A 26,468-nucleotide genomic window follows, 5' to 3' on the forward strand; every position below is an offset into this window, starting at 1 on the left:
AAATGAAAATAGGTTTTTATGGGAGTTTTTTTCCGGGGTCTTAGCAGTCTTAGAAATCAATAGAGTATTTATCAGGTATTAATCATTTCAGTGTTTGCTGTCAAAACTGGTTGTAAAAGAGGGGTTGCTCTAGTGCAAGGGCTCTTAACAAAGGGTCTGTGAACTTGAATTTAAATTAAAAAAATATTACTCCTGTGGGGACGTGCTGGTGCGGGTGCAATATATTTATTAAATAATACACAGTATAGTGTGGACTTAGTAAGGGGTCTGTGGTTTTCACCTGACAGACAAAGGGGTTCATGGAACAAAAAAGGTTAAGAATCCCTGAGAGAACAAAACTCTTACCTATGAAAGATTATATCAGGGGGAAAATAGTAAACAGCAAAACCTCTGAGGTTTGAAGTAGTCCTCAAGAGACACCTGCGTTAGAAAGTCTACTATATTCACCTCTGTCACTTTCAGAAAGCCTGAGAAATCAGCCACCACGTTCCCATGGGTGAGCATCGCCCCTTTTGGGTTACCTGAAAAGAGACATTGAGAAGGCAAATTAGTCAGAAGTTCAAGGGCCTCTCCCTGAGAACAGTGCCTGCATCGGCAGTCCTGGCCACCAAGCATGGGCCACCCAGGCCTCTACCCTTCGTTTTTGGCCACCTTCATAGTCCTTAGCAGGTGAATGTTGCTTCAGAGAGGGCCAGGAAACTGGAACCTCCATCTTGCAGGGACTCGAGACCCACCAGGAGACTCCCAGCAGCTTGGGTCGAGAAGGCAAGTAACATGACTGCACGGGTGGGGCGGCTTCAGGCCGGAAGGGACAGCTACCTCTGGCCTGCACCTTTCCCCTTCCTGCCCTCCTCTTGGCCCCCAGTCCGCTCACATGCACCCAGGCCCTGTGCTGCCTCACTCTGTAGGGCTGGTCTCCTGAGTCGAGCAGCCAAGCAACTTTGCTGGCAGAGGGCTTCCCTGCTGCATTCAGGGCACCTAGAGAGGCTAAACCAGGCTGGAGGTGCAGATGGCCGAGGCAGCCCAGTCTGCCTGCTCATCAGCAAAGGCGAGACATGGATGCCCTTGTTCTGCTTGTGAGACCTGATCCTCAGGTCCTTGAGGAAACCTGGGGCTGCTAGGTTGACTTAGAGGACAGAGGTCAGGCTGGGGAGGGAGGCCAGCCTGGCCACCCTTTCTTGTCAGGGTGAACACAACGCTGGTGTTGCTGCTGGGCAGAGCTCCTGGGGCTCAAACCATCTTGCCACTTACTGCCTGTGTATCATTGACACACCACTCCTCTCTCAGTTCCTCCTTTGTGAAACAGGGAGAGATACTCACCTCATAGGGCTGCTGTAAGGTTAAGGATATAATGCATGTATAAAAGATGTTAAGTTAGAAGTTTCCACTGAGGCAGCAGATACAATGGCTGTGAAACTCCAAAAATGAGAGGCCAGATCATATGCAGAATTTACCCAGAAAATATCAAATGAATAAACCAGTATGTTAATGCTGCAGCCCTCACCTAGAAGGAAGATTTAAAGGGGCAGAGTAGAGATTAAGGAAGTATTTCTGGAGAGGATTTCTTTGGTGAAAACGACACCAAGACCTGTATCCCACCAAAAGCAGGGAATGGAAGATGCTCTCTCCTAACCTCAGCCAGAAATCCAAGCTCACCCAAAGCCTAATGAGAGGGGCTTCAGTGAGATCACATGAAGAACACGATAGCATTCCCTGCAACTGGCAACCTCAGGACCTGACTCACCTTGAAAAAAGGTGAAGAAGCCTGTGGCTGCAAAGAAATAACAAATCCCAGGGACCACATATGGAGCTTGCAGAAGGAATGTCTGTCTGAAGGGATGGGTGGGGAGCAGTGGGTTAAAAAAGAATCGTATCCACAAGGATGCATGCCAGGGGAAAAGGACACCCATATCAGGGGAGCAAATATAGAGGACCGCCAGAGGCAGGAACTGGGGTGGACCAGGGAGCAGAAAACCAGAAGAGGGGTCTGCCTTCAGTAAGGGATGGCAGTGGGGAAGGAGGCACCTAGCAGAGGAGCTTCCAAAAAACTCATGACTGTGTCATAAGAGAAAGAGTGAGCTTTGAGTAATTGCTCAATACCATCTCCCAATTTTCATATCCCATTTACCTATTCTCCCTCCCGACTTCAAACGTAGTGGGAGAGGGCAGAATGCTGCAAGCCAGCTGGAGGAGGCAGTGAAACACCAAAAAGGAAAATAGGAAAAGGGGTCATCCCCCCACCCCCCACCCCCACGAAAAGCAGGACCCACCTCCAGCTGGCCCCAGCTGGGGGAGGGCAAAAAGGCTCCATGAAGAGTACTGATTGGTATTTTGGACTGATACTTGTAATTCCCACTGTGTTTGTGACTTCCAAAGCCATGGAACTTTTTATTATTACAGAGTGACAAGAAAAGGCATGAATGCCTAAGTATTTAAACACAGGCTGAAAAAAAAAAACAAAACCTACCTCTCCGGGCAAGATTAAAGGAACAGACAGACAAACATAAAGCTGCTTTCATAATGATATCGCATGAGACTCAATGGTGACATATATAAAGTACCCATTTGTCAGAGACAAGAGCATCAGTAATGGTCCTATCTTTGAGACATAGCCCTCTAGCCAAAATGTGTGGTAGATGAGATTTTAACATGTTCTGACACTTACATCCATATTGTAGATCACAGAGGTGATTGTGGTGACAAAGAAGGTTATGTTATTTAGAAGTTGCCTTTCCTAATAGGTAGCTGTTAGGATACCTTCCTTTTGAATGGAGGAAGAGACAAAGGGTCTGTTTTACATCTGTGTCGTTTTTCGTCCCAGCAATTTTCCTCAAACCCAGGCCCTGATTAAGAAATTTCGGAGTCGTCTCTTATATACAAATCCCACAGAGTCCCTGGGCCCATGAAGTATTCTGAGCATACCACCTATGAATTTTCACCCACAGATTCTCAAGTTTTAGAAGTTTCCAAGGAATTCCCCAAAACATGAGGTGTGAAATCAGAACAGTCTTAAAATGGGATCTCGTAAACAGAACGTTAGATCTCTAGATTGGCCAGCCTGCTCATGCCTAATATAACCTCAGGGAGGATAGCTTGAGACTATCAGAGAAGGCTGTCTTCATTTGTGAAAAATTCCTAAAGCCTCCTTTCAGTTCAGGTCAAAGCACAAACAACAGTCATAGTTATACAATTCTGCTTAGAGAAACCCTTTACTTCTCCAGTATGATGAGAAAAGTTCAAATCTTTTAGAAGCAAATCTGTTTCCTCATGGATGAGTTTTATACTTCTGAGGACCTATAGAATTTAAAAATATTTCCCAGAAATGTCCAAATTATTTCCTCAAGTCATTCCAAGATGTGGCCCCAAAGGATGAAGGAGAATTGATGTCTGTTAACAACAAATCCTGAGAAAAGACTGTTGGGCCCGTGCTGGGAGGTGTGAAGTAAGCCTTTGGGAAGCTCTGCTTGCTTCTCGGATTCAGGACTAGTACATACCTCTCGCAGCTTTTCTTTTAAAGATGATATGGAAATTCCCCCTGAGCTGTTCACATGGAGAAACAGGCTAAGCATTTCCTCTGGTCTCTCCTTTTCTGGTGCAACACCAATGAGGGGCTCTGCCACCGGCAGTATGAGACTTGCTGTCCATGTCCCTCCTTCCACTCATAAAATGACATCCTCACGTTTAATTATATCTCCAGCTGATGAAGGCAAAACTCTTCTAGTTTCAGATTCTGCCAAGGGTTTTTTGGCTTTAGCCAGTGTCCAGGCAGGCCAGCCTTGGCTGATGTGTGGAAAGGCATTTCCCTAGGTGGAGATCAGCCCTTATTGGACACTGGTGCCGGCTGTGAGCAGCTTTTGGGTGAAGCTGAGCACGAGATTTTCCCTACAGGGGTGAAGGTAGGGGATGGGGATGTGCTGGGCCCTCCAGCCAGTGCATTCTCCAGCTGCTTGTTTCCACCTTCACACAGTCACAGGTGTGTTATAATAGATGTATCAGTGACTGAAACATTCTGAAAGTTTTAAAAAGCAGGTAAAATGCCTGCCAAAGATTCCCAAGTCTTCCTTAGGGTTGAGTGTTAATTTCATCAACCCCAAACCCACTACATTAAAAAAAATCAGATTCAGGGGCTACTAGGATCAGAAATAATAATTGTATCAGTAGCCAATTACTGCATACCCACTGATGTGGGTCCTGTGTTATGAATTTCATACAGAGTAGCTCAGCTTTTATTTGAAACAACCCTATGGAATAGGTATTAAACTTAATTCATTTAACATGCAAAGAAACTGAGGCTGAGATAAACTAAATACTTCTCCTAAAAACACAGAGCAGGAGAGGCAATGATGTGTTCTGAACACAGACCACCATCTTCATAGCTGAGGTGTGATTTTATGATCCCAGACGTCTTGACCTTAATGGTGCAAAATGAATAGGTCATGGAAAGCATTTTCCCCAGCGAGCCAACCTCTGGGTAGCCACAACTCTAGGGCCCACGGGCACTTACACGCTCAGCTAAATGACTACTGACGATTGGGCTATCATGGGCATCCTCTGTGAGAACAGAAAGGATGCCCCATTCCAGAGGCCTCCACCTCCTTCCCGACCTCCCAGCCCCACTGCCATGTCTGAGAACTGACCCAGTGAGCACCCTCATGAGACCCTGTCATGTGACTCCAGGGCATGGCTCCTCTTCTCTCCCCTCAACACCCTCTTATCCCGGACTCCTGTGTCCCTCATTTCAGCCACTCTCCCGCTGTGTCCTTCAGCGACACAGCTTTCTCTGGTGCATTCCACTATGAAGATCCCAACAAACCAGTTCAGCTGCCCACCTTTTCCACTCCTCCCACAACAGGGCCCCCTTGAGGCTCACGCCCCCAATCCCAGAGGGGGCTCTTGGGGCTGCTCCAGCCTCCAGGTCTCCCTTGACCAAAGCTTCACAGAAACTGTCACACCATACTCCTTTAGGCTCTGACCTATGGGCGACTCTCCTCACCCTCAGGTCAGGACCCTGACTCCTACTCTACAGAGGAAGAGGAAACCATCAGAGGGTTCCCGCCCACCCCAACCCCCACTGGCCTGGGCTCCCAGAATGCTTCCTTACTCCCTGGTGGGGCCCATCTCTTTCCTGGTGCATGGAAGCATCATCCTCCCTCCACTCCAACCAAAACTTCAGGCATTGTCCCACTGAGCATCGCCTCCCTCTCCTCTGTCTCATCCTCTCAATGTAATAAACACATTCTCATATTCCCAGGAAAACAAAAACCCATCCTCCCTCAACCCCATGACCACTGCCAGCTGCCATTCTTTCTCTCTGCTATCCTTTCACAGCTGATCTTCCTTTTCTCCCCCAATACACTTTTCTTGCAATCTAACATAAAAATGGAAAAGTGCCCAAATTACAAGCGCACAGCTTGATGGGGATTTTCAAAGAGAACCTACCTGTATAACTAGCACCCAGATTAAAAAACAGAACATCACCAGCCTTCCAGAAGCTCCCGCAAGCCATTCCAGAGCACCACTGTCCTGGAAGGTTATCATTATCCTGACTCCTAAAACTGTAGAGTAGTTTATCCTATTTTGTAATTTCAAATAAAAGGAGTCAAACAGTATGTACTCTTTTGTGTCTAGTTTGTTTTGCTCGACATTGTAGCATAATATCCCCACATACGCCATTCTATTTCTGATGGACATTCGAGTTGTTTTCAGATTCAAATTCAGGGCTGCTATGAACATTCTGGTAGATGCCTTTTGGTGATAAATAAGTTTCTTGAAAGGGTCGTCCACACTTGCCGAGTTGACTTCCTCATTCATTCCTTAGTCCATAGCAGCTCAGCTTCTGCCTTCACCCCCCCACCTCGCGACCATCCCTTGTGAAGAGCAAAATAGGTGTTTTATGGCTACGTCTTAGCTACCAGACATTGCTGACAGATTCTGTTCTCTAACCTCTCTGGCCATTCCTTCTCAGCCTCCATTTGGAACTACCCATGTCATTCCTCTCCTGCCAGTGTCTCCACGTCCTGCCGCAGTCTCTCTCATTTCCTCATCTAACCCGCCCTAAAAGCAACACTCTCCTCTCTGGCTCTAGGCCCTTGTACATGCGGTTCCTCTGAGGACAACGCCAATCCCCCTCTCCTCCAGCTACTCCTTCAGAATTCTACTTAGATTGACTTCTTCTGGGAATCCTTTCTGTCCTGACCTCTCAGGAGCTGGGTACTCCACATACCCTGGGATGGTCCCCTCGAGACCTCAAGGCAATAACCGTGTTTTTGTTTGTTCGTTTGTGTGTTTGTTTGTTACTGAGGTACAGGGCAGGGGGTAGGGGGATAATTAGGGATTGAACCTGGGACTTCCACATGGGAAGCCAGTGCTCAATCACTGAGCTACATTGGCAACTCTGAGTTGGTTTTTTCATTTGTTTGTTTTGTTTTTAGAAAGTACCAGGGGGAAGCAGCCTTCAGTGGTTAGGGCGTCTGTCTACCACATGGGAGGTCCGTAGTTCAAACCCCGGGCCTCCTTGACCCGTGTGGAGCTGGCCCATGCGCAGTGCTGATGTGTGCAAGGAGTGCCCTGCCACGCAGGGGTGTCCCCCGTGTAGGGGAGCCCCACGCGCAAGCAATGTGCCCCACAAGGAGAACTGCCCAGTGCAAAAGAAAGTGCAGCCTGCCCAAGAATGGCACTGCACACACGGAGAGCTGACACAAGATGATGCAACAAAAAGAAACACAGATTCCCGTGCCGCTGACAACAACAGAAGTGGACAAAAACAAGAACATGCAGCAAATGGACACAGAGAACAGACAATTAGGGTGGGGGTCGAGGCGGGGGGAGGGGAGAGAAATAAATAAATAAATCTTTAAAAAAAAAAAAAGAAAGTACCAGGGGTTGAACCCAGGATCTGGTATGTGGGAAGCAAGCACTCAACCGTTTGAGCTATATCCACTCCCATCATGTTCTGTAACTGCCTGATGATAATAAGCTGTGAGCTCACAAGAGCCATGTCTTGTTCATCTGTATCCTCAGTTCCTAATGCCAATTCTGATGCACGTGAGTGCTCAAAAAATGAGCTGAATGAATGGATCTACATAATTTGGAGAAAGAATGCTAAAAACACATAAACTGAGAAGAACATGTTTTGAAAGATCATTGTGTTCTCTTTTCTGGGAAAAGAAAATACAAGAATTTGTAAGGATAATATCCTGTCATTCATGGAGCCAAATTGCCCAACCTGAGCTGTGTGAGCACCCACAAATTAAAGCTGTGGGGTAAGAGGGCTCATATTCCAGTCCAACTGGAGGTTATTTTTTATTTATTTATTTATTTTAAAGATTTATTTATTTATTTCTCTCCCCTTCTCCCCCCCAACCCCGGTTGTCTATTCTTTGCGTCTACTTGCTGCATCTTCTTTGTCCACTTCTGTTGTTGTCAGTGGCACGGGAATCTGTATTACTTTTTGTTGCGTCATCTTGTTGTATCAGCTCTCCGTGTGTGCAGCGCCATTCCTGGGCAGGCTGCACTGGGCAGGTTTTCTTTTGCGCTGGGCGGTTCTCCTTGTGGGGCACACTCCTTGCGCATGGGGCTCCCCTACACGGGGACACCCCTGCGTGGCAGGGCACTCCTTGCACACATCAGCCCTGCTCGTAGGTCAGCTCCACACGGGTCAAGGGGGCCTGGGGTTTGAACCGCAGACCTCCCATGTGGTAGATGGACGCCCTAACCACTGAGCCAAGTCTGCTTTCCTGGAGGTTATTTTTTAAATGAACAATGAATCACATACCCATACATCAGTCATCCCTGAGTAAAGACCCCAAGCTCTCACCTCCTCCCAGGTCTTCTTTGCCTGACTAGGGGCTCCAAAGCATTGGCATATTCTGGGAACCTCTAAAGATATTTCAACAAAATGCCAAGAACAAAATCTGCTGGAATGATTCTTCCAAAACTATGGGACAATACCAGTTTCAGATCACAATTTCCATCTTTCTCCACTGAAAGAGCCATGTGGCTCTCAATGAAACTGGGACCCAGGATTCCCAGCTTGGGGCTGTGGTGCTCAAGAAACGTGTAACTGATGTGGCTTGACAAGAGGATGAATACAAGAGACACAGCACAGGCTTAGCCTAAAAGTCAAGGAAACCCGACTGCACAGCCGGACAGGACGGTCTTGGAGAGAGGCCTGCTGTGGCATGGTCCTCATTACCTCAGCTCGGCCCTGGCACCAGTCACACCTTCGGAGGGAGATGCCTTGAACCCTAAATTACAACCTGTTTTCCAGGCTCCAAACATTCTGCTCCCACCACACAAGCTTCAGCAGGATGGCTCAGCTTTTGTTTGCTATTTCACAGTCTGGAAAAGCACTGACGTGATGGCTGCCTTCCCCAGCAGGTCAACAGCACATCTCTGCACTAGGAAGCTCTTTCCCAGACACAGTGGCAGCATCTGTGACTAAGTGACCCATTAAAAGACTGAGGGCACTGTGGGCGTTCAGGGGTCCAAAGCTAACAGCCATAGCAGTGACCTGTTCCCCAGGGTGGAGGGACATGTCACCAAAAATTCACATTGTGAAACTTAGGACAAAAAGACATTTGAAAGCTCTGTTTTAAAAAGCAAAGTAAACCCAACTGGCTTTTGTGAATTTTGGGTTAGCTCTGGATTTTAACTGCTAGAGAGCAAGGGCTGTGTTACCTTTCTTGATAGGTTTAGCAATGTTGTGAAAATCCTTAAATCTGCTCAAGTAAATGGCAAAAATTCACCTTGATTCAATAAGGCTGTGTTTATCATGATCCACATAATGGGCTAGATCTGCCTGTGGGGTTTAGGCCTTAGAAGCTAGTCTATGGGAGGCCTGGGGAATCCCAGTTCACTGCCCAAGAGCTACCCGCTCTGCCTGGAAAAAGAAGGCTGGAGGCTTCCTGCCCACTAAGGGTGACGGCAAGCGACCTGCCAAGGCATCAGATGAGATGGAGAGGCAGCAAATGCCGTGAGGAGAGCAGGGTGCAAGTCCTGGTGTCCCTACTTGCAGTGGTGCCACCTTGGACAGTCCCCAGCAGCACTAGGTGAGGGAGTTGAGGGCATAGCCGATTGCGCCTGTGGCTATGATCCTCCTGTGGGTTCAGCCTCCTACAGGAAGCCTTCCTTGGCTGTCTCGCTGCTGCGCCCTCTTCCTGACAGCCTTGCCCATGGCATGCCAGCCCCAACCCGCGGAATGCTGGCACGGCCCTCTCACCCACACCACCCCATCTCCTACTTGGCACCTTTGACCACCCTTGTCCTGGGTGAGGAATTGAGGAGAGGTAACAGAGAGGATAAGAAATGGGCTTGTCCTCCCCCCCCCCAGCAAGTGGGGGAGGTGACTCAAACCCAGGCCCTCAGATCCCAAACCTACACTCCTTTCCTGGTTCGACCCACGGGCCGGACAGGACCAGGAAGCAGAGGTATGTATTATAACTGTTTCCCATTAAGAAGTAACTACAGTGAGAAGAATCCTTCCCCCAGCCCATGACCCAGCTGCCCAGCCTTTCTCGGCCCCAGCTCTGGGAAATCCCAGGCTTCATCCTGGACCTCCTAATCCACACTGTCCAGCTGTAACTGGCCACCCCCATGCTGCCTGGTGCTGGGCACAGGGAGCAGTGAGAGGGACCCGATGCCTGGAGCCAGGCACAGGGCAAGGCTCAGCCCGTTTCACAGACAGAGCACCACAGGTCCCTGCAGCAGCCTCACTTAGCTGCCCAGGGTGCAGCTGATGATCCAGGTGTCTCTGCTTACCTGTCGTGCCACTTGTGAAACACACAATTGAGAGGTCATCTGGCCGTGGCGGCTGTAGGAATGAGAAGAGGTAAATGTTAAAGGGACCCAGGGTGACCAGCCAGGGCCCACAATCCCTGGGCCCCTGTGCATTCCAGCCCCTCTGTGCACGCCACCTTGTATGTGTCATATCTGGCTGTAGGTCTGTACTGGGCACATGTGCATGCCTCTGTGCACTACAGATCAGAAAGGCAGAGAGGTGAGCACTCAGGAAAGGGGAAAGCACCTTAGGAAACTTAACTGCGGCTGACATTGATCTGTCACCTGCTCCTGACACCTCCACACTCTAGCCTGAGCTGAATTCTCCTCAATAGGATTGAGCTGCAGTGGCCATGTCTAGGCTCTACCTTAGAGGTCACCCTTCTAGGGGATATGACCCAGTCCTCTCCTTTCCTCCCTTCTCCCATATTTCTGGGGTTAGGCTTAGGAACACAACTTGTGGCCCAGGAATGAGCAGCCCTGCTGTGTCACCAAGACTGCTCCGCCTCAGGCTGTTGCTCTGGCACACAGTCTGGGGGTCACCAGGGAGGAGCCCACCAAGTCTGTTTGCATGTAGGGATGAGATGCCCAGATGGGATGACACTGAATTGAGCTTGCGTGGCAAGCAGGATTCCTCCAGATGAAGTGAGGGTGGGCATTTTGGGGAGCGGAAATACCCTGGGCAAAGGCAAAGGAATGAGAGACAAGGGCTTGTGGGGGAATTGGAAGGCAGTCCTCGAGGGGGGGAGTGTGGCATGTGGGAGGGTGGGGCAACACCAGGGGCTACCTGTGAACGGCTCTGGGAGCGGGGTGCCCTCACAGGCCAGTGTGTAAGAAACTCACTGGGGGTGTGAGGAGAATGGAAGCACTGAGCAGAGGGAGCTCTGAAATCCCCCATGTGGCCCATCCCAGGGGCAGCTACCCTCTCTGGTGACTTGACCCCATGCAGTATCACATGGGGAGGACACACAGAAAGGTTCCCAAAATAAAGATGTGCAAAGCCAGCAGATGTCACAAGGCCACAGCACCCAAAGACCCACTTCCAGTTCTGTTGCTGCTTCTGTACATCCCATCTTCTGGGGAGTTGCAAACATTCAAAGGGAAAAAACAAAACTTTCCAAAAGAAGTGACCAGAAGACCAAGTGAGGCCAGGATCATTTGCCCTTTTCTCCCTTCCCAAACATCTGAATCCTGTTCCAGGTCCTTCCCTCAACCCTGAAGGGCTGCGTGCCTGGCCCCTGTCCTGGGCCTTTGCACAGGTCCCACAAACCATCTGCCCAATGAAGACCTGCTGGTGTATTAGCTTACCACAGGAGTGTGAAGATTCTCCTGGCCACAGTCCTGGGAGAAGAAAACACTGTTTTTAAATGCTCAAAATTTTTCACATTGACAAAAAAAATAAAAATAAAAATATACTCAGCATACTATACCTTGCCCCTGCACCAAGCCCAGAATTCTGGATGCCCTGCCCAGACGTGGGCCACTGTGACAGACAGCATCTCAGTGGCCTCTCCTCAGGCAAGCACTTTGGCCTGAGGCTCCAGGGGAGAGGGAAGGGCACTTAGAGGTCCTAGGTACCCCCGTGCCTGACAGATGGGAGACAGGCCCAGGGAGAGACTGGGCATTGAGGACACTTAAAACAGGGTAGACGGCACCCTGGATTTTGGACACATTGGGCTTGATATACCCAGGGTCCATGTGGGCACATGCACAGGGTGGGGTGGTTGGGGGCTGCCAGTGTAGCTGTGGCCTTTAGATCCACAGAGGGGTGCAAGTGTAAAGGCATTATGGGTACACTGAGGAGCAGAGAAGGAGGCAGGAGAACTGGAGGGCCCAGGGGCCTAGATCCAATAGGGCATAGTGGGGATCAGCTGCTAGTGAAAGGCCAGCGGGCTACAAGCTGCCACCAGCCTGGCCTCACTGGGGAAGCTGTGCACAGACTGCTCGCAGTCCTCAGGCAGAAGGGCGGGTGTTCAGCTGGAAATGAGGCAGCTCCAGAGGCTGTGCGGGCAGCTCTGTGGGGGCTGGCACCACCCACCCACCTCTCGGTGCCTGGTGCCATCGACCATGCCAGCCACTGTGCTTGGTGCCTCGAGGACACCCAAGAATGCCATTCCCACCACCCACCACCAGCCCTGGAGTCCTGCCTTGTCTCAACGCTGACACACCCCGAGGGCCTCACACATCCAGCAGCTCTGGCTCAGTGGCCTGCCAGCTCCAGCCAGCAAATGGCCCTGAAGCAGACCCTCACCTCCACGGCCTGCATGGACTTAACGACCACCCCGCACTCCTGCCCTTTCTCTTTCAGGTCTTCCTCGAACGGTTCCATGAGGATGATCAGCTTGAGCCCTGGAGTCTCGTTCTTCCGCACATGTTCTAGCAGAAGTACAGCCTTCTGGGGTTTGTCGACGATCACGGTGCTGATGTCCGCTGTGGGAGACATCAAAGAGACTCAGGCTCTGCGGGCGCAGGCTGTGACCGTGGGCAGCAGGTGCCAGGGCGGCAATGCCACGGGCTGTGTGCGCTGCAGGCTGTGTGTAAGTAAATCCACAAGACAGGCCACGTGGGCCAGCTGTAGTAGGAAAAGGAATGCGGGTTCTGGGCAGAGCCAGGGCAGAAGGCGGGGAACCTCCTGGGGCCGATCCTGATCCCTCCCTTGCCCCAGGCACCATTTCCCAGGTCTGCAGGAGCAATTTACCACCCCCAGCATCTGGCCGGAGCTGTGGTAGACCTCAGAGGGCTGGCAACCTGTGTGGGGCTGGTCCAGGGTCTTCTTGGGGGCAGCCCAGTCCTGGGGAAGGAGGCTTCAGTGAAATCCAGCCGAGGGCAGCAGGAGGCCAACTTCTGGGCCAAAGCAGGAGCCCCCAGTGTTTTCTGAGAGCAGCAAGTACTTCTTACAAGTGTCAGACAACTGGCCTCCCCGGAGAGGCCGGGGCTGGCTCCACCGCAGGGAGGGGCATGGCTCACCTGTGTTGATGATGTAGCGGATGGCCCCCGGGCCCAGGGTGTCGTAGAGCGGGACGACCACCATGGAGTACGTGTAGCAGGCCAGCTCTGCGATGATCCACTGTGGAGACACACGGGATGGGGGCGGGCGCACAAGAGGACGTAAGAGCACTCTCTAGGCCATTCCGTGCCTTAGGTTCAGCAGTCAGGGTCCCTGCTCTTGGTCTTATGCTCTGGCCCTTTGCCTGGGGCAAGAACTCCATGGGCTAACAGGTTGTGCCTGTCCACCCAAAGCCTTCTAGACCATGTTGAAGCCTGTAGGGAATACTGGGACTCCAAGCCCACTTCCAGGCCTGCATGAGCCTCTTCCCCCGGTCTTTCCTGCCCTTTGGCTTAAGGTGGGGGCTAAGGGGCAGCTGTTTGTGGAGCTGGGCAGGGTGTGGACGGAACTTGGCTAGGGTGTTCACTCCTAGTGCAGGCAGAGCCATGGGTGAGAAGGAAGGTGGCATGGACCAGGGTCTCCATTCATTCTCTTGTCCTGGGCCTACAAACAGTAAGAGGAGCACCGATCCACCATCTACACTACTGATACTCTAAATATAAAACCAGCCAAGGTAGATGCTCACCTCTGGCCGATTTTGTGCAAAAACTCCAATAAACTGATCTGTAGATGATTTACAGTTGTGCTGGAGAAGTCCAGACCCCAGAAACTCAGCCCTGTCCGCCACCTGCAAATGGACAAGGGAAAGTGATGGGGAAATGAGAACTCTTTAGAGGGGGAAGAAAATCCTTAGGTGGGATTCCTACAGGTCTGAGAACTCCTTGACTCCCCACGCAGGTATGCTTCTGGGAGTCTGGCAGACAGGTCAGGCAAGTAAAGTCCAACCCGACATCCAGCAGGGTGCCCACAAGCCCCACAAGTTCCAGGTCCTCTATCACTCACCTCCTGGTAGGACAGCCACTGATAAGGCTGCTTGGGCTTCCTGGAGCCAAGGCAAGGCCCATTCCCTGTAGAGAGACAAGCAGGCCAGGGTAGAGTGAGGTACCACCTGCATTTGTTCACCTGGATGAACATTACAGATGGTGGGAGTCCATAGGCCAAGGGGACACCCCACTTCCCCCAGTTGACTATGACTGTCTTGCTGAGGCTCAGGAGTGCCTAAAGCACACACACACAGCATCCCCAGGGACTAGGGAGGCCTTGGAATGGGGACTAATGCAGTGCCCAGTTCCTGTGTGTTATTTCCTACAGAAACCACAAAGTGACACAGAGATCTGGATGGCCCCTGGGCAGAGGTGGCAGGCTGCCTCCCTGTGACCACTTCTCTCTGCCCCACCCCTGGGGGAATGCAGGCATCTCAAGAGCTCAGTTTCAGAACCATACCAACAGTGGCCTGGCAGGTCACGGCTCACTAGGGTCCACCAATGGGTGTTGTATGGTGTGGACTAAGAGGTAGCCTAACATCAGGCAGTCCTAGGGGCTAGAACAAAGCTGAGGTTGACCCTATGGCTATGTAATGAAGCTGCTTCTCTGGCTGGGTGAAAGGAGAGTCAGGAGTGACTTCTCTCTTCTGAACTGGGCTCCTTTCACCTACCATGCCCCTGTTACCATGCTTGCTCACCTCTATCTTGTACCTGCTCAGTCCCTGCCACACACACCACTTCCCCCTCACCTGAGATGCTAAGCCCACGGCGGAACACCTGGTACATGGTCTGGGCATCTTCATAGTAGTGGGTAAGCAGTTGAGGGCCACTTCCGATCACAGACCGCCTGGCTCCACCACTGTCCTACAAGCCAAGCACAGGCCAGAGAAACCAGCTCAGGCAGGCAGGGGCATCAGGAGTGGGCACCAGCATGCCCAGGTAGTACATAGTATAGACGTACACTCCATTCTCACAAATGGAACTGGGGCATCATCTGTGTGCACTAACACACACGGCCTCCACACACCTGGACTGCATATGCCTAACCTGTACACATGCAGGTTGATTGAGCCATATTTCCCACAAAGACATGTTCAAGTCCTGACCCCCAGTTCTGTGGTGTGAACTCATTTGTAAAGAAGGTCTTTGAAGATCCTATTTGGATCAGGTCAAATGGAATCAGGGTGGGTCTTAATCAAATACAACTGAAGTCTTTATAAGTAGAGGAAATCAAGATGCAGCTCATCAGTAGAAATCAGAAGTAACTGGAGGAGGAGGGGAAAAGGAAGAGACAGATGGAAGAGACAGGGGAAGAGGCAGAGACTGAATCATGAATTTCTGGAAGCAGTCACCAAATGCTGCAGACTCTAGGAGTATGGGCTGACAATACCTTGATTTTGGACATCAAGCCTCCCGAACCATGAGACAATAAATTCCTATTGTTTAAGCCAATCAGTCTGCAGTACATTGTTATAGCAGCTATGACATCCAGTTACACATGCTCATGTATGCACGGATTGTACACTCGACTTAAATGCTTCCACAGCTCAAACACAATTGGCTCACACACATAACCAGGACTCTCGGCTCTCCTTCACCCAGATCCTACACACATAATGGATACTCACACACTAGCTCAGCATACAGAACTTACAGGGACTGTTCATGCATAAGATCAAATGCTCAGGACAGGAAACACCAGTACATGTGGGGAACTGCTAGAAACTCATGGAGCTCCAGACAGTGATGTGGGAGAAGAGGCCAGAAGACTGAAGATCAAGGCAAGGGGTCTGGACTTTAGGTTCAGGGCAATGGGGAGTCAGGGGAAGATTTTAAACTGGGATGAGATCCATGATTGGAATTATGTTTCTTATCACGTGTCTCACACAGAGTAAATGCTACCACGCCTTCTAGGCCCCTCGTCTTTCTCAACTCATTTCCTATCACTCCCCTTTGCTTATTCCACTCCAGTCACACTGACTTCCTGTACCCCTGGGGGATGAAGCAAGGGAGGGTTCAGTCTTCCTCAGAACTAAGAGCTTAGCTTCACTCTGTGCCATATCTCTCCCTACTGAAAACCCAAAATAAATCTGTGCTGCCCACCCCAAGCGTTCCACCCAGTTCAGAGGACTTTGTCCTTACTGACTTCCCTAGGTGAGTTATAATTACATGCTTACTAAAAACCAACTATTCTTCTTTTCTTGGCATCATCTCACCAAATCCTTACCACACACTTAAAAGGTAGCTATTCATATCACTTACTTTACAGTTGAGAAAATCGAAACTTAAGAGTTTAGAAACTTCCAAGGACCATAAGGCTAGCAAGAGGCATAACCAGGCTTCAATCCAAGGCCACTGGTCACCAAAGGCCATTCTTGTCACCACTCTGCTGGCCCATCTCAGCCCCTCCTCATCCCACACAAATCACCATTTCCTCAAGCCACCATGTGCTTTATCACACACCTGTACCTTCACACACATCATTCTTTCTGCTGGAAAAATTCTCAGCTCCTCTCTCTGCTTGTGCCCTCTCCACAAGGCAAAACTCTACCATGCTTGTGAGCACCAGTGGTACTGTCAAGGACAAAAAGCAAGGTGCAGAATAGTGTGTGCAGCATGATGTTATTAAAAAGGGAGGTGAATATCCACATTTGCTTGTGGATAGGACAGAACTGTTAACACACTTTGCCTCAGATGAGAAGAATAGGGAGGCTGGAGGAAGAGTTGGGAAGCATTTAAACTATATGACCTTTTGTTTCTTTTGAACTGTGTATATATATTATCGGTTCAACATCAATAGAATTAAGGTTTAGAACAAGGAAAATTTTAAAAATAAAAGAAGTTCCTACCCTGATCAAGATGGTGGAGTGAGAACCTTCAGGGCTCTACTACCCCACAAAAGCTGTGAACAACTAGCAAGATCTGGCAGAAGCATCCTTCTCAAAGCTCCAGAAAATAGTTAAAGGACTACTGTGATAAGCTAAACCCAAACAACTAGCAGTAAAAACTGGCAGAGCCATCTTCCTCAGAACTCTAGAAAACAGTTAAAGGGTGAGTGATAAATCAAGAAAATGCCATTTTATCAATGATGGGAGAAGCTCCTGACATCCTTACTGGCCCCTAAACATCTCCTCACCAGCATGGTGTGGAGTCACCTTGTGCTCCCACTGTGGGTCCCTGGCCAGAGGGAGCAGAATAGTTTTTTATGTGCCTATCTGGGTGTATGCATGTGGGTTCCAATCAGGTAGATGCCTAAAAGACTGAAATAGGAAATTCATCTCCACTTACCCTCCCAGAACTTGCCCTGCCAGCAAAAGCAGCGTTCAGAGAGCTAAAATAGTATAAGAAACAACTAAGCCAAAGTGGCCTGGAGTAAGAATTATCTGTTTTAAGTCAAATCATAAAGTACCCTGGACAGAAGAATGTCTATTTCATAGGGAGTAGAGTGGGGATTCAAATTCCCATAAATAAAATTCCTATGGCCATGAGTGAGCATAAGTCCTCAAAAGATACAGGTTCAAAAAAGGACAGGATGCTCCACTTCATATTCACTTTGGGCTCATATTCTTGATAGAAGAGCTAAGCCCTGAAGGAAAGCATCAGCCAACAAAGAGCCTATTTGCAATGACTGTGAAGGTGGTTTTGTTTGTTTGTTTATTTTTTTTGTTTTTGCATTGGTTTGTTTTTGTTAGCTCCTGGCACTCAAAGAAATCTCTGTCATAACATTGGTTGGATGCAAATTTAAGGAACAGACAGACCAGGAACTAAATCCCAAAGTTATTGCAATAAAATATTAAAATCTACTGTATGCAACAAAATATTACAAGACAAAGAAACAGGAAATGATGACTCATCCAAAGGAACAAGATAAAAATCCAGAAATCATCAATGAAGAAGATCAAACTTTGGACACAGCAAATAGACTTTAAAAAAATGATCCATGATATGCTCAAGGTGATAAAGGAAAACACAGAGGAAGAACCATCAGGAACACAATAAAGGAACAATATGAGAATCTCAATAAAGAGAAATTTTTAAAAAGGAACTAAACAGAATTACTGGAGTTGAAGACCACAATAATGGAAATGAAAACTACCCTAGAGAGTTTCAACAGGAATGGAACTGGCAGAAAAAAGAATCAGTGAACTAAAAGGGAAGACAACTGAAATGATTCAAGGTGAGGAGTAGAAAGAAAAAAAGAATGAAAAAAGCAGAGTCTAGAAAAACCATGGGATAGTATCAAGTATACCAACATATACATTATGAGTGTCCTAGAATGATAAGAAAGTGAGAAAGGAGCAGAAGGAATATTCAAAGAAATAACGGCATAAAACTTCCCAAATTTAATGAAAGACATGAAGAGGCACAGTTAAGTAGCCCAATGAACCCCAAACAGGATAAACTGAAAGGCAACCATGCCCAGAAATAGAAGTCAAACTGCTGAATTCCAAGGACAAGGTGAGAATTCTAAAAGTTGCAAGAAAAAAGATATGTGTCATACAAGGGATTTAAGATTTAATGCAGATTTTGCATGAGAAATCATTTCTGTAATAAAGCAGTGGGATGAAAGAAAACAACTGCCAACCAAGAATTTTCTATCGGGCAAGACTGTCTTTCAAAAATGAGGGCTAGATTAAGACATTCCAAGATAAACAAAAAACTGAGGGAGTTCGTCACCACTACACTTGCCCTTCAAGCACTGCTAAAGGTGGTCCTTCAGACTGAAAAAAAAGAACACTAAACAGTGGAACAAAGTGGCATGAAGAGATAAAGACTTCCAGTAAGGTAACCATGCAGGTAATTTTAAATGCCAGTACTATTGTAGTATATTTCTTGGTATTAAAAACTCCACTTTTAATTTCTTACAGTTTCTAAAATGCAAATGCATAAAAAGTAATGATAAATCTATGGTTTTGGACATACAATGAATAAAGATATAATTTGTAACAAGTACAACAAAAAAGTGGGGGGATGGAGGTATATAGGAATAGCATATGTGTATGCTTCTGAAGTCAAGTTGGTAGCAAATCAAACATGATTGTTACAAGTTTAGGATGTTCATTTTAAGTCCCATAGTAACCAGAAAGAAAATATTTGAAAAATATATCCAGAAAGAAATGAGAAGGAACTCAAAATGGTACAACACAAAAAATCAAATAAATATGAAAGTAGGCATTAACAGAAGAATTGAGGGACAAAACAGGTACAGGACATATAAAGACCAAATAGAAAAATGGCAGAAGAAAGTCCCTCATTACCAGTAGTCATTTTAAGTATTAATAGATTAAACTCTCCATTCAAAAGGCAGAGATTGGTAGAAAGGATAAAAAAGCATGACCCAACCACATGCTGTTTATAAAAGACTCACTTAAATTCAAACTCACAAGTAGTTGAAGGTAAATGAATGAAAATAAATACATCATGCAAATAGTAACTAAATTAGAGTTGGGGTAACTATACAAACAGACTTTAATTTTAAAAGTGTTATGAGGGACAATGATCATTACAGATGATAAAAGGATCAATTCAACAAGAAGATAAAACAATTAGGAATATTTATGTACCTAACTAACAGCAGGTCCCAAAATAATGCAACAAATATTGACAGATTTGAAATGAGAAATTGATAGTTCTACATTATTGGAGACTGCAATATACCACTTTCAATAATGGATAGAACACCTAGACAGAAGACCAAAAGGAAACGGAAGGCTTGAATGATACTTGAAACCAACTAGACCTAACAGACATACATAGAACACTTCACTCAACAGCAACAGAAAACACACTCCTCTCTAGTACACATGGATCATTCTCCAGGATAGACCATATGCCATGTCACAAAATAAGTTGCAATAAATAAAAAAATATTGAAATCATGCAATGTATCTCCTCTGACCATGATGGAATGAAGTTAGAAATCAACAACAGAGGGAAAAATGGAAAATTCACAAATAGGTGGCAATTAAACAACACACTCAAATAACAATGGATTAAAAAAAAAAAAATCACAGGAAAACGGACTTTGGCCCAGTGGTTAGGGCGTCCGTCTACCATATGGGAGGTCCGCGGTTCAAACCCCGGACCTCCTTGACCCGTGTGGAGCTGGCCATGCGCAGTGCTGATGCGCGCAAGGAGTGCCGTGCCACGCAAGGGTGTCCCCCGCGTGGGGGAGCTCCACAAGGAGTGCGCCCGTGAGGAAAGCCGCCCAGCGTGAAAAGAAAGAGCAGCCTGCCCAGGAATGGCGCCGCCCACACTTCCCGTGCCGCTGAGGACAACAGAAGCGGACAAAGAAACAAGACACAGCAAATAGACACCAAGAACAGACAACCAGGGGAGGGGGGGAAATTAAATAAATAAATAAAATCTTAAAAAAAAAAAAATCACAAGGGAAATTAGGAAATATCTTGAAGCAAATGAAAATTTTCATTTCATGGGATGAAGCATATGCACTGCTGTGAGGGAAATGTATAGCCCTAAAAAATATTTACACTAAAAAGAAGAAAGATCTCAAATCAGAGACCTAACCTCACAAAAAGAGGATCTAGAAAAGGAAGAGCAAACTAAACCCAAAGTGAGCAGAAGGAAGGCAATAACAAAGATTATAGTGGACACAAATGAAATTTTTAAAAATCAATAGAGAGAATCAATGAAACCCAAAGTTGGTTCTTTAAAAAGATCAATGAGATTGACAAACCTTTAGTTAAACTGACAAAGAAAAAGAGAGAAATGATGTACTAACTTAAAAAATGAAAAGGGGTACATTACTACTGACTCCACAGAAATAAAAGTCATAAGAAGATGCTATGACCAACTGTATACCAACAAATTAGATAACCTAGATGAAATGGACAAATTGCTAGAAACAAACAAACTACTTACACTGACTCAAGGATTACTACCAAGTACCAGATGAGGATGTAACTAGAAAAAGACATTGAATAAAGGGGTTAACTCAGACTGGCAGAATATCTCAGCCTACGTGTAATATCAAGTGTTAAAAACTGCTTTTTGACTTTGTATGAAAGGGGGAAATGGAAAGCACAATTGAGTTTATATGGCTATGAGTCTCCAAAAAAGAGTCAGTTCATCAGAGGGGTGATGCTTATGCACGCTTCAGCAGGGTACTAGAGACAGCCAAGGTAGATGGAAACCCAGGTGCAAGTTCTCCTGAGGGCTGCAGAGACCCATAGGTTCTATGGTCATAGCAGATGGCTCTGGAGTTCAAGGCCATGTCAGTTGGCCCTACTTTGGAGTTTGTGTTCCTGAGTGTGATGGAGTTGGACTCAGATATGACCTTTCTACACATGCCTCTTCTGTTACTTTTACCAGACCTGTGGTTGGTGTTTGAGTTGGTATATACTCAGGAGACCTGAATCTCTGGACTGTCCATGTGATGGCCAGGCCCTGGGCCTCAGCAGACTTGTGGCTCCTACCCTCCAGTTTGTTGGACTTACCCTGGCCAGCTGACAGGGAGGTGAAGAGGGTCAACCACCACACCAGGGAGCCAAGAGTGCCTAAAGCTGCAATCAGGAGAATTGCATCCATCATCCATGTGCAATCTAAGGCCCCTCCTGATGTAGAGGGGGACTGGATATAATCATCCCAGGGTCCACAGGATGGAGGAATAGAGTATGGATTAGAGTGGACTTACTGATGTTCTGCTGGGGAACTGTTGTGATTAGTAAGGGAAGAAATTGTAATAGTTATATGGAGAGGGTGGCCACGGTGGCTGCTGATGGTACAGAGATGGAAGAAGAGATATGGTGTGGTGGCATTTTCAGGATTTGGAGTTGTCCTGGGTGGTGCTGCAGGGATGGATGCTGGATGTTGTGTGTCCTGCCATGGCCCACTGGGTGGACTGGGGGAGAGTGTGTACTACAATGTGGAACACTGTCCATGTGGTGCAGTGCTCCAGAATGTATTCGTCAGGCGTGGTGGATGTGCCACAATTATGGAAAAGGTTGTTGATGTGGGACGGGTGGGATGGGTAGGGTGGGGGGTATACGGGCACCACATATTTTTTTAATGTAACATTTAAAAAAAAATAAAGAAGAAAAAAATAAAATAAAATAAAATAAATAGAAAATCTCAATAGACCACTAACAGGTAAGGAGATTGAATAAGTAATTAAAAAACCTCCCAACAAATAAATGTCCAGTACCAGATGGCTTCTCTGTGAATATTACCGAACAGCCCAAAAAGAATTAATAACAACCCCACTCAAACTCTTCCAAAAAATTGAAGAGGAAGGAACACTCCCTAACTCATGTATGAGGTCACCACCATTCTCATACCAAAGCCAAAAAAGAAAATTACGGACCAATATCCCTGATGAATATAGATACAAAATCCTCAACAAAATACTAGCAAACTATAGCCAACAGCACTTATTAAAGAATTATATACCATGATCAACTGGGATTTATCTCAGGCATGCAAGGGTGTTTCAACATAAAATTAATTAATGTACTACACCTCAGTAATACAATGAAGGCAAAGAAACTACAAGATTTTCCAATTAATGCAGAAAAGATATTTGACAAAATCTACCACCCTTCTTGATCAAAAAACATGTAGAAAACTAGGAATAGAAGTAAACTTCCTCAACATGATAAAAAAAATGTGAAAAGTCCACCACTAACATCATACTCAATGGTGAAAGACTGAAAACTTTCCCTCTAAGATCAGAAAAAAGACAAGGATGTCCACTGTCACCACTGTCATTCAACATTGTATTGCAATCTCTAGTCAGGGCTAGAAGGCAAGAAAAACAAATAAAAGGCATCCAAATTGGAAAGGAAGAAGTACAATTTTCCCTATTTGCAGAGGAGATGATCCATTATATAGAAAATCCTGAAAAAACCCACAACGAAGCTGCTAGAACTAATAGATGAATTCAGCAAAGTGGCAGGGTACAAGAAGCAAAAAATAAATAGGCATTTCTATACATTAGTAATGAAAAATCTGAAGAGGAAGCAAAAAAAATCCATTTATAATAAATATCTAGGAATAAATTTAACTAGAAATGTAAAGGACTTGTACATAGAAAATTGCAAAATATTGCTAAAAGAAACCAAAGAAGACCTACATAAATGTAAGTACATTTCATTCCCATGGATCGGAAGACCAAATATTTTGAAGATGTCAATTCTACTCATCAAAGCAATGTACAGATTCAACATAATCCCAATCAAAATCCCAACAGCCTTCTTTGCAGAAAGTAAAATCCAGTCATCAAATTTATACGGAAGGGTATGGGCCCTCAAATAGCCAAAGCTATCTTGAAAAAAAACAAAATTAGAGACCCATAGTTGCCGGTTTTAAAACTTGATGCAAAGCTACAGTAATCAAAAGATCAGGGTCCTGGGATGGCACAAGGACAGACATATAGAACAACAGAACTGAATTGAGAGTTCAGAAATAAACATATCTATGATCAATGAATTTTTGACAAGAGTGTGAAGACCACTTACTTGGGATAGGAAAGTCTCTTTGGCTGAAGGTGCTGGGAAAATTTGATATACACATGCCAAAGAATGAAGGTGGGCCCTTGCCCCATACCATCTATAAAAATTTATTCAAAATGAATCAAAGACCTAAATATAAGAACTAAAACCATAAAACTCCTAGAAGAAATCATAGAGAAGCCTCTTCAGGACCTTGTGTTAGGTTTCTTAGACCCAAAGCTAGAGCAACAAAAGAAAAAATAGATAAATGGGACCTCATCAAAACGAAAAACTTTTATGCATCAAAGGACTTCACCATGAAAATGAAAAATACATACTACAGAATATGAGAAAATATTTGGAAACAATGTATCTGACAAGCATTTAATATCTAAAATATATATATATATATGTATGTATAATACCTATAACTCAACAACAAAAATACAACCCAATTAAAAATTGGCAAAACATTTGAATAGACATTTCTCCAAAGAAGATATACAAATGTCTAAAAAGCACATGAAAAGATGCTCAACATCACTATTCATTAGACAAATGCAAATAAACCATGAGATACCATTTCACACCCACTAGAATGGCTACTACTAAAAAAATAACAAGGGTTGGAGAGGATGTGGAGAAACAGGAACAGCCAATCATTGTTAAATATAAAATGCTGTGGAAAATTATTTGGCAGTTCCTCAGAAAGTTAAGCATAGGATTACCACATGACCTGACAATTTCATTTCAAAGGTATATACCCAAAAAACCTAAAATCAGGGACTCAAACAGATATTTTCCACTGATGTTCATAGTGGCAGTATTCACAATTGCCAAAAGATGGAAGCAACCCAAGTATCCATCAACAGAACAATGGATAAACAAATTGTGATATACACATTCATGGAGTATTAGCCATAAAAAGAAATGAAGTTCTGTTTCAGGCAACAACATGGATGAACCTTGAAGATATCATGTTGAGTGAAATTAGCCAGACACAAAGGACAAATATCGTATGATCTCACTGATGTAAAATAGTTAGAATAAGCAAATCCATAGAGTCAGAAACTAAAATAAAAGTCAGCAGGAGCTGGGGCAGGGGTAGGGAATGGGGAGTTAATGTTTAATGAGTACAGGGTTTCTGATGGGGTGATGGAAGAGTTTTGGTAAGGATGGTGCACTACCGTGAATGTAATTAACACCGCTAAATTATATATTTAAATGTGGTTAAAAGGAGAAATTTCAGGTAGCAAATATTTTACTAGAATAAAAAATTTTAAAAACAACTATAGGACTATACAACGCTAAGAGTGAACACTAATGTAAATTATAGACTATATTAATAGTACAATTACAGTCTTTCATCAATTGTAACAAAGGTGCCACACTCATGCCAAGGGTTAATAAAGGGAAAACTTTATGTGTAGTGGTGGGTATATGGCAACTGTATTTCTGCATGATTTTTCTGTAAACCTACAACTTCTCTTAAAAAAATGATAAGTCACAAAGGTGACGAAATATTAAAATTGGTGGATCTGGATATCTGGGGGCAGTGGACAAACAGAGTTCTCTGTATAGGGTTTATATTGTTTTTGCCACTATCCTATAAGTTTGAAGATATTTCAGAATAAGTTTAAAAGAATAAATTCCATAAATTAATAAAGAAACACATCTCTTCAGTGCTTCTAGACTTTGCCTGGAATAACCTAGTCCTGGCTGGACCACTGCACCTTCTTACCCTCCGTGGTGCCACCCATCAGTCTGGGTACTCTGGGAGGGCAGGGCCTGGAGTGGTTCAGCTCTGGGTCCCAGCACAGGCCAGAGTTGGGCACAGAGAGAGTTTGGGAGGTAATTCACCTGGCAGCCCCTTGAGAACCTGCTTAGACTTCATACTGAGACGTGAATGTGCGAAAGCTCTCCCCCAAAGAGCAGGCAAACCACAAGTCCAGAATGCTGGGACCAGGCTCTGTCCATGAGTAGCCCTAGGAGAGGCAGCAGGAGCATCTGGGAGGAAATCCTGCCCAAGGCCACCACAGGGCTGGCTGGCTGGCTCCGAGGGGAGACTGATAATCTCTGGCTCATGTGAGGTCAAAAAAGACACCAGCGGTGGGGAGCTTAGTTTCTGCCATCAAGATGCCTGTCCTCTTCCCGCTACTTTGCAGAGCCCAACTGCTCCCTCCCTGCTCACCTCCACTTCCTCCGACTGCCTCAGGAGGTCACACGGTGGTTGTAAGGCCTTTGGCCGATGAGTGAACCAGTAGGCAAGGATGGCGGCCAGGGCACCCATACTCACGAGGGTGGTGGCTGAGAGGCTGCGGAAAAACTGGCCCAAGTCACCCAGCTCGGGCAACCGCAACATCCTCAGGATCTCCTGTGTCTGCATCTTCTCCAGCAGTGAGAGGACGAACTCTGTAGGAAATGAGGGGACGCTGTGAAGGAGGAGACCTCACCAGGCAGGCTACGGAGGGGGTCCTGTGCCTGTCTTCCCACCTGTCCTGGATCACGGGTGATATGCTGACCTTGGCCCAGGCCCTGGCCCGGCCAAATACACTGAAGAGCAGGCCCCGGGCTAGGTGGGGTGCAACAGCACAACCAGGAAGCTGTGGAAGGGCCTTCCCAGACACAGGCCAGAGCCTTTAGCTGTCAGATCTGGCAGGCAGCCATCTAGGTGCAGTGTCCTGAGAACCACATCCTCAGGTCCTGGGCCATGGCTGGCAGCTGACTCCACATCTCCCAGGGGCCAGGGTGTGCTGTAATAGGGCCCTGGGGCCTGGGGCTCTGCCACTCGGGTGTGACTGTGGTCACAGCATTTTGCACAGACTTATGGGCAGTGTTGGCAGGGCAGACACAAGGCCAGGCTGGGCTCAGGGATGTGTAGCTTGTGCAGCACTGAGGAAGGCAGCAGCTGGCAGGAGGGCAGGGCAGGTGCTGGATGCTGGCATCCCTATTGGGGTCTCCTCCTTGTCATTTCCTGTCAGCACCTGAAATGCTGCATGACACCTACAGGTCTGCCAGGCCAGAGAGGCCTGGGTGGGCTCTGAGCCTTCAGGCAATCTCCCCACAGGCCCGTAGCCTTTGGAAGCATGGCTGTGATTTTCCTTTTTGAGAAACAAAGAGAAACACAACAGCCAGCCTGCAGCCACGGGATATAAGCCAAACAGCAATTTCTTGACCCCTGAAGGAGGAAAGAGCTGTTGAAATGCCAACAAATGTAACATCACTGAACAGAAGACAATGTCAGTGATGTGCAAAGTCATTGCAAAGAGAGAGTGTAAAGGTCCTCAGTTCAAATCTCTTGTCATTCACTTATAAGCCATGCAAGGTTGGGCATACCCCACCTCTCTGAACCTCTGCTTCCCCTTCTTACAA

At 46.5% G+C, this 26,468-nt stretch overlaps 1 protein-coding gene across 12 annotated transcripts in view; it reads right to left on the reverse strand.

The window, feature by feature from the left end:
* ACSL6 (acyl-CoA synthetase long chain family member 6) overlaps positions 1-26,468 on the reverse strand; it is a 69,138-nt gene that overhangs the window by 26,626 nt on the left and 16,044 nt on the right. For 6 of the 12 annotated variants that reach the window (XM_004462181.4, XM_004462182.4, XM_058278162.1 and 3 more), the window contains exons 2-10: positions 25,288-25,508; positions 14,397-14,511; positions 13,667-13,731; positions 13,350-13,451; positions 12,745-12,844; positions 12,029-12,207; positions 11,086-11,118; positions 9,760-9,811; positions 448-521 (exon numbers count right to left, since the gene is read on the reverse strand). In XM_004462181.4, coding sequence (XP_004462238.2) covers positions 448-521; positions 9,760-9,811; positions 11,086-11,118; positions 12,029-12,207; positions 12,745-12,844; positions 13,350-13,451; positions 13,667-13,731; positions 14,397-14,511; positions 25,288-25,508 — 941 coding nt within the window. The remainder of the gene's footprint in view (positions 1-447; positions 522-9,759; positions 9,812-11,085; positions 11,119-12,028; positions 12,208-12,744; positions 12,845-13,349; positions 13,452-13,666; positions 13,732-14,396; positions 14,512-25,287; positions 25,509-26,468) is intronic. The other 6 variants (XM_004462183.5, XM_004462184.4, XM_058278180.2 and 3 more) reach the window with 2 other exon arrangements.

The sequence above is a fragment of the Dasypus novemcinctus genome, chromosome 2, assembly GCF_030445035.2.
Source record: "Dasypus novemcinctus isolate mDasNov1 chromosome 2, mDasNov1.1.hap2, whole genome shotgun sequence".
In the NCBI taxonomy this organism is placed as follows: Eukaryota; Metazoa; Chordata; class Mammalia; order Cingulata; family Dasypodidae; genus Dasypus; species Dasypus novemcinctus.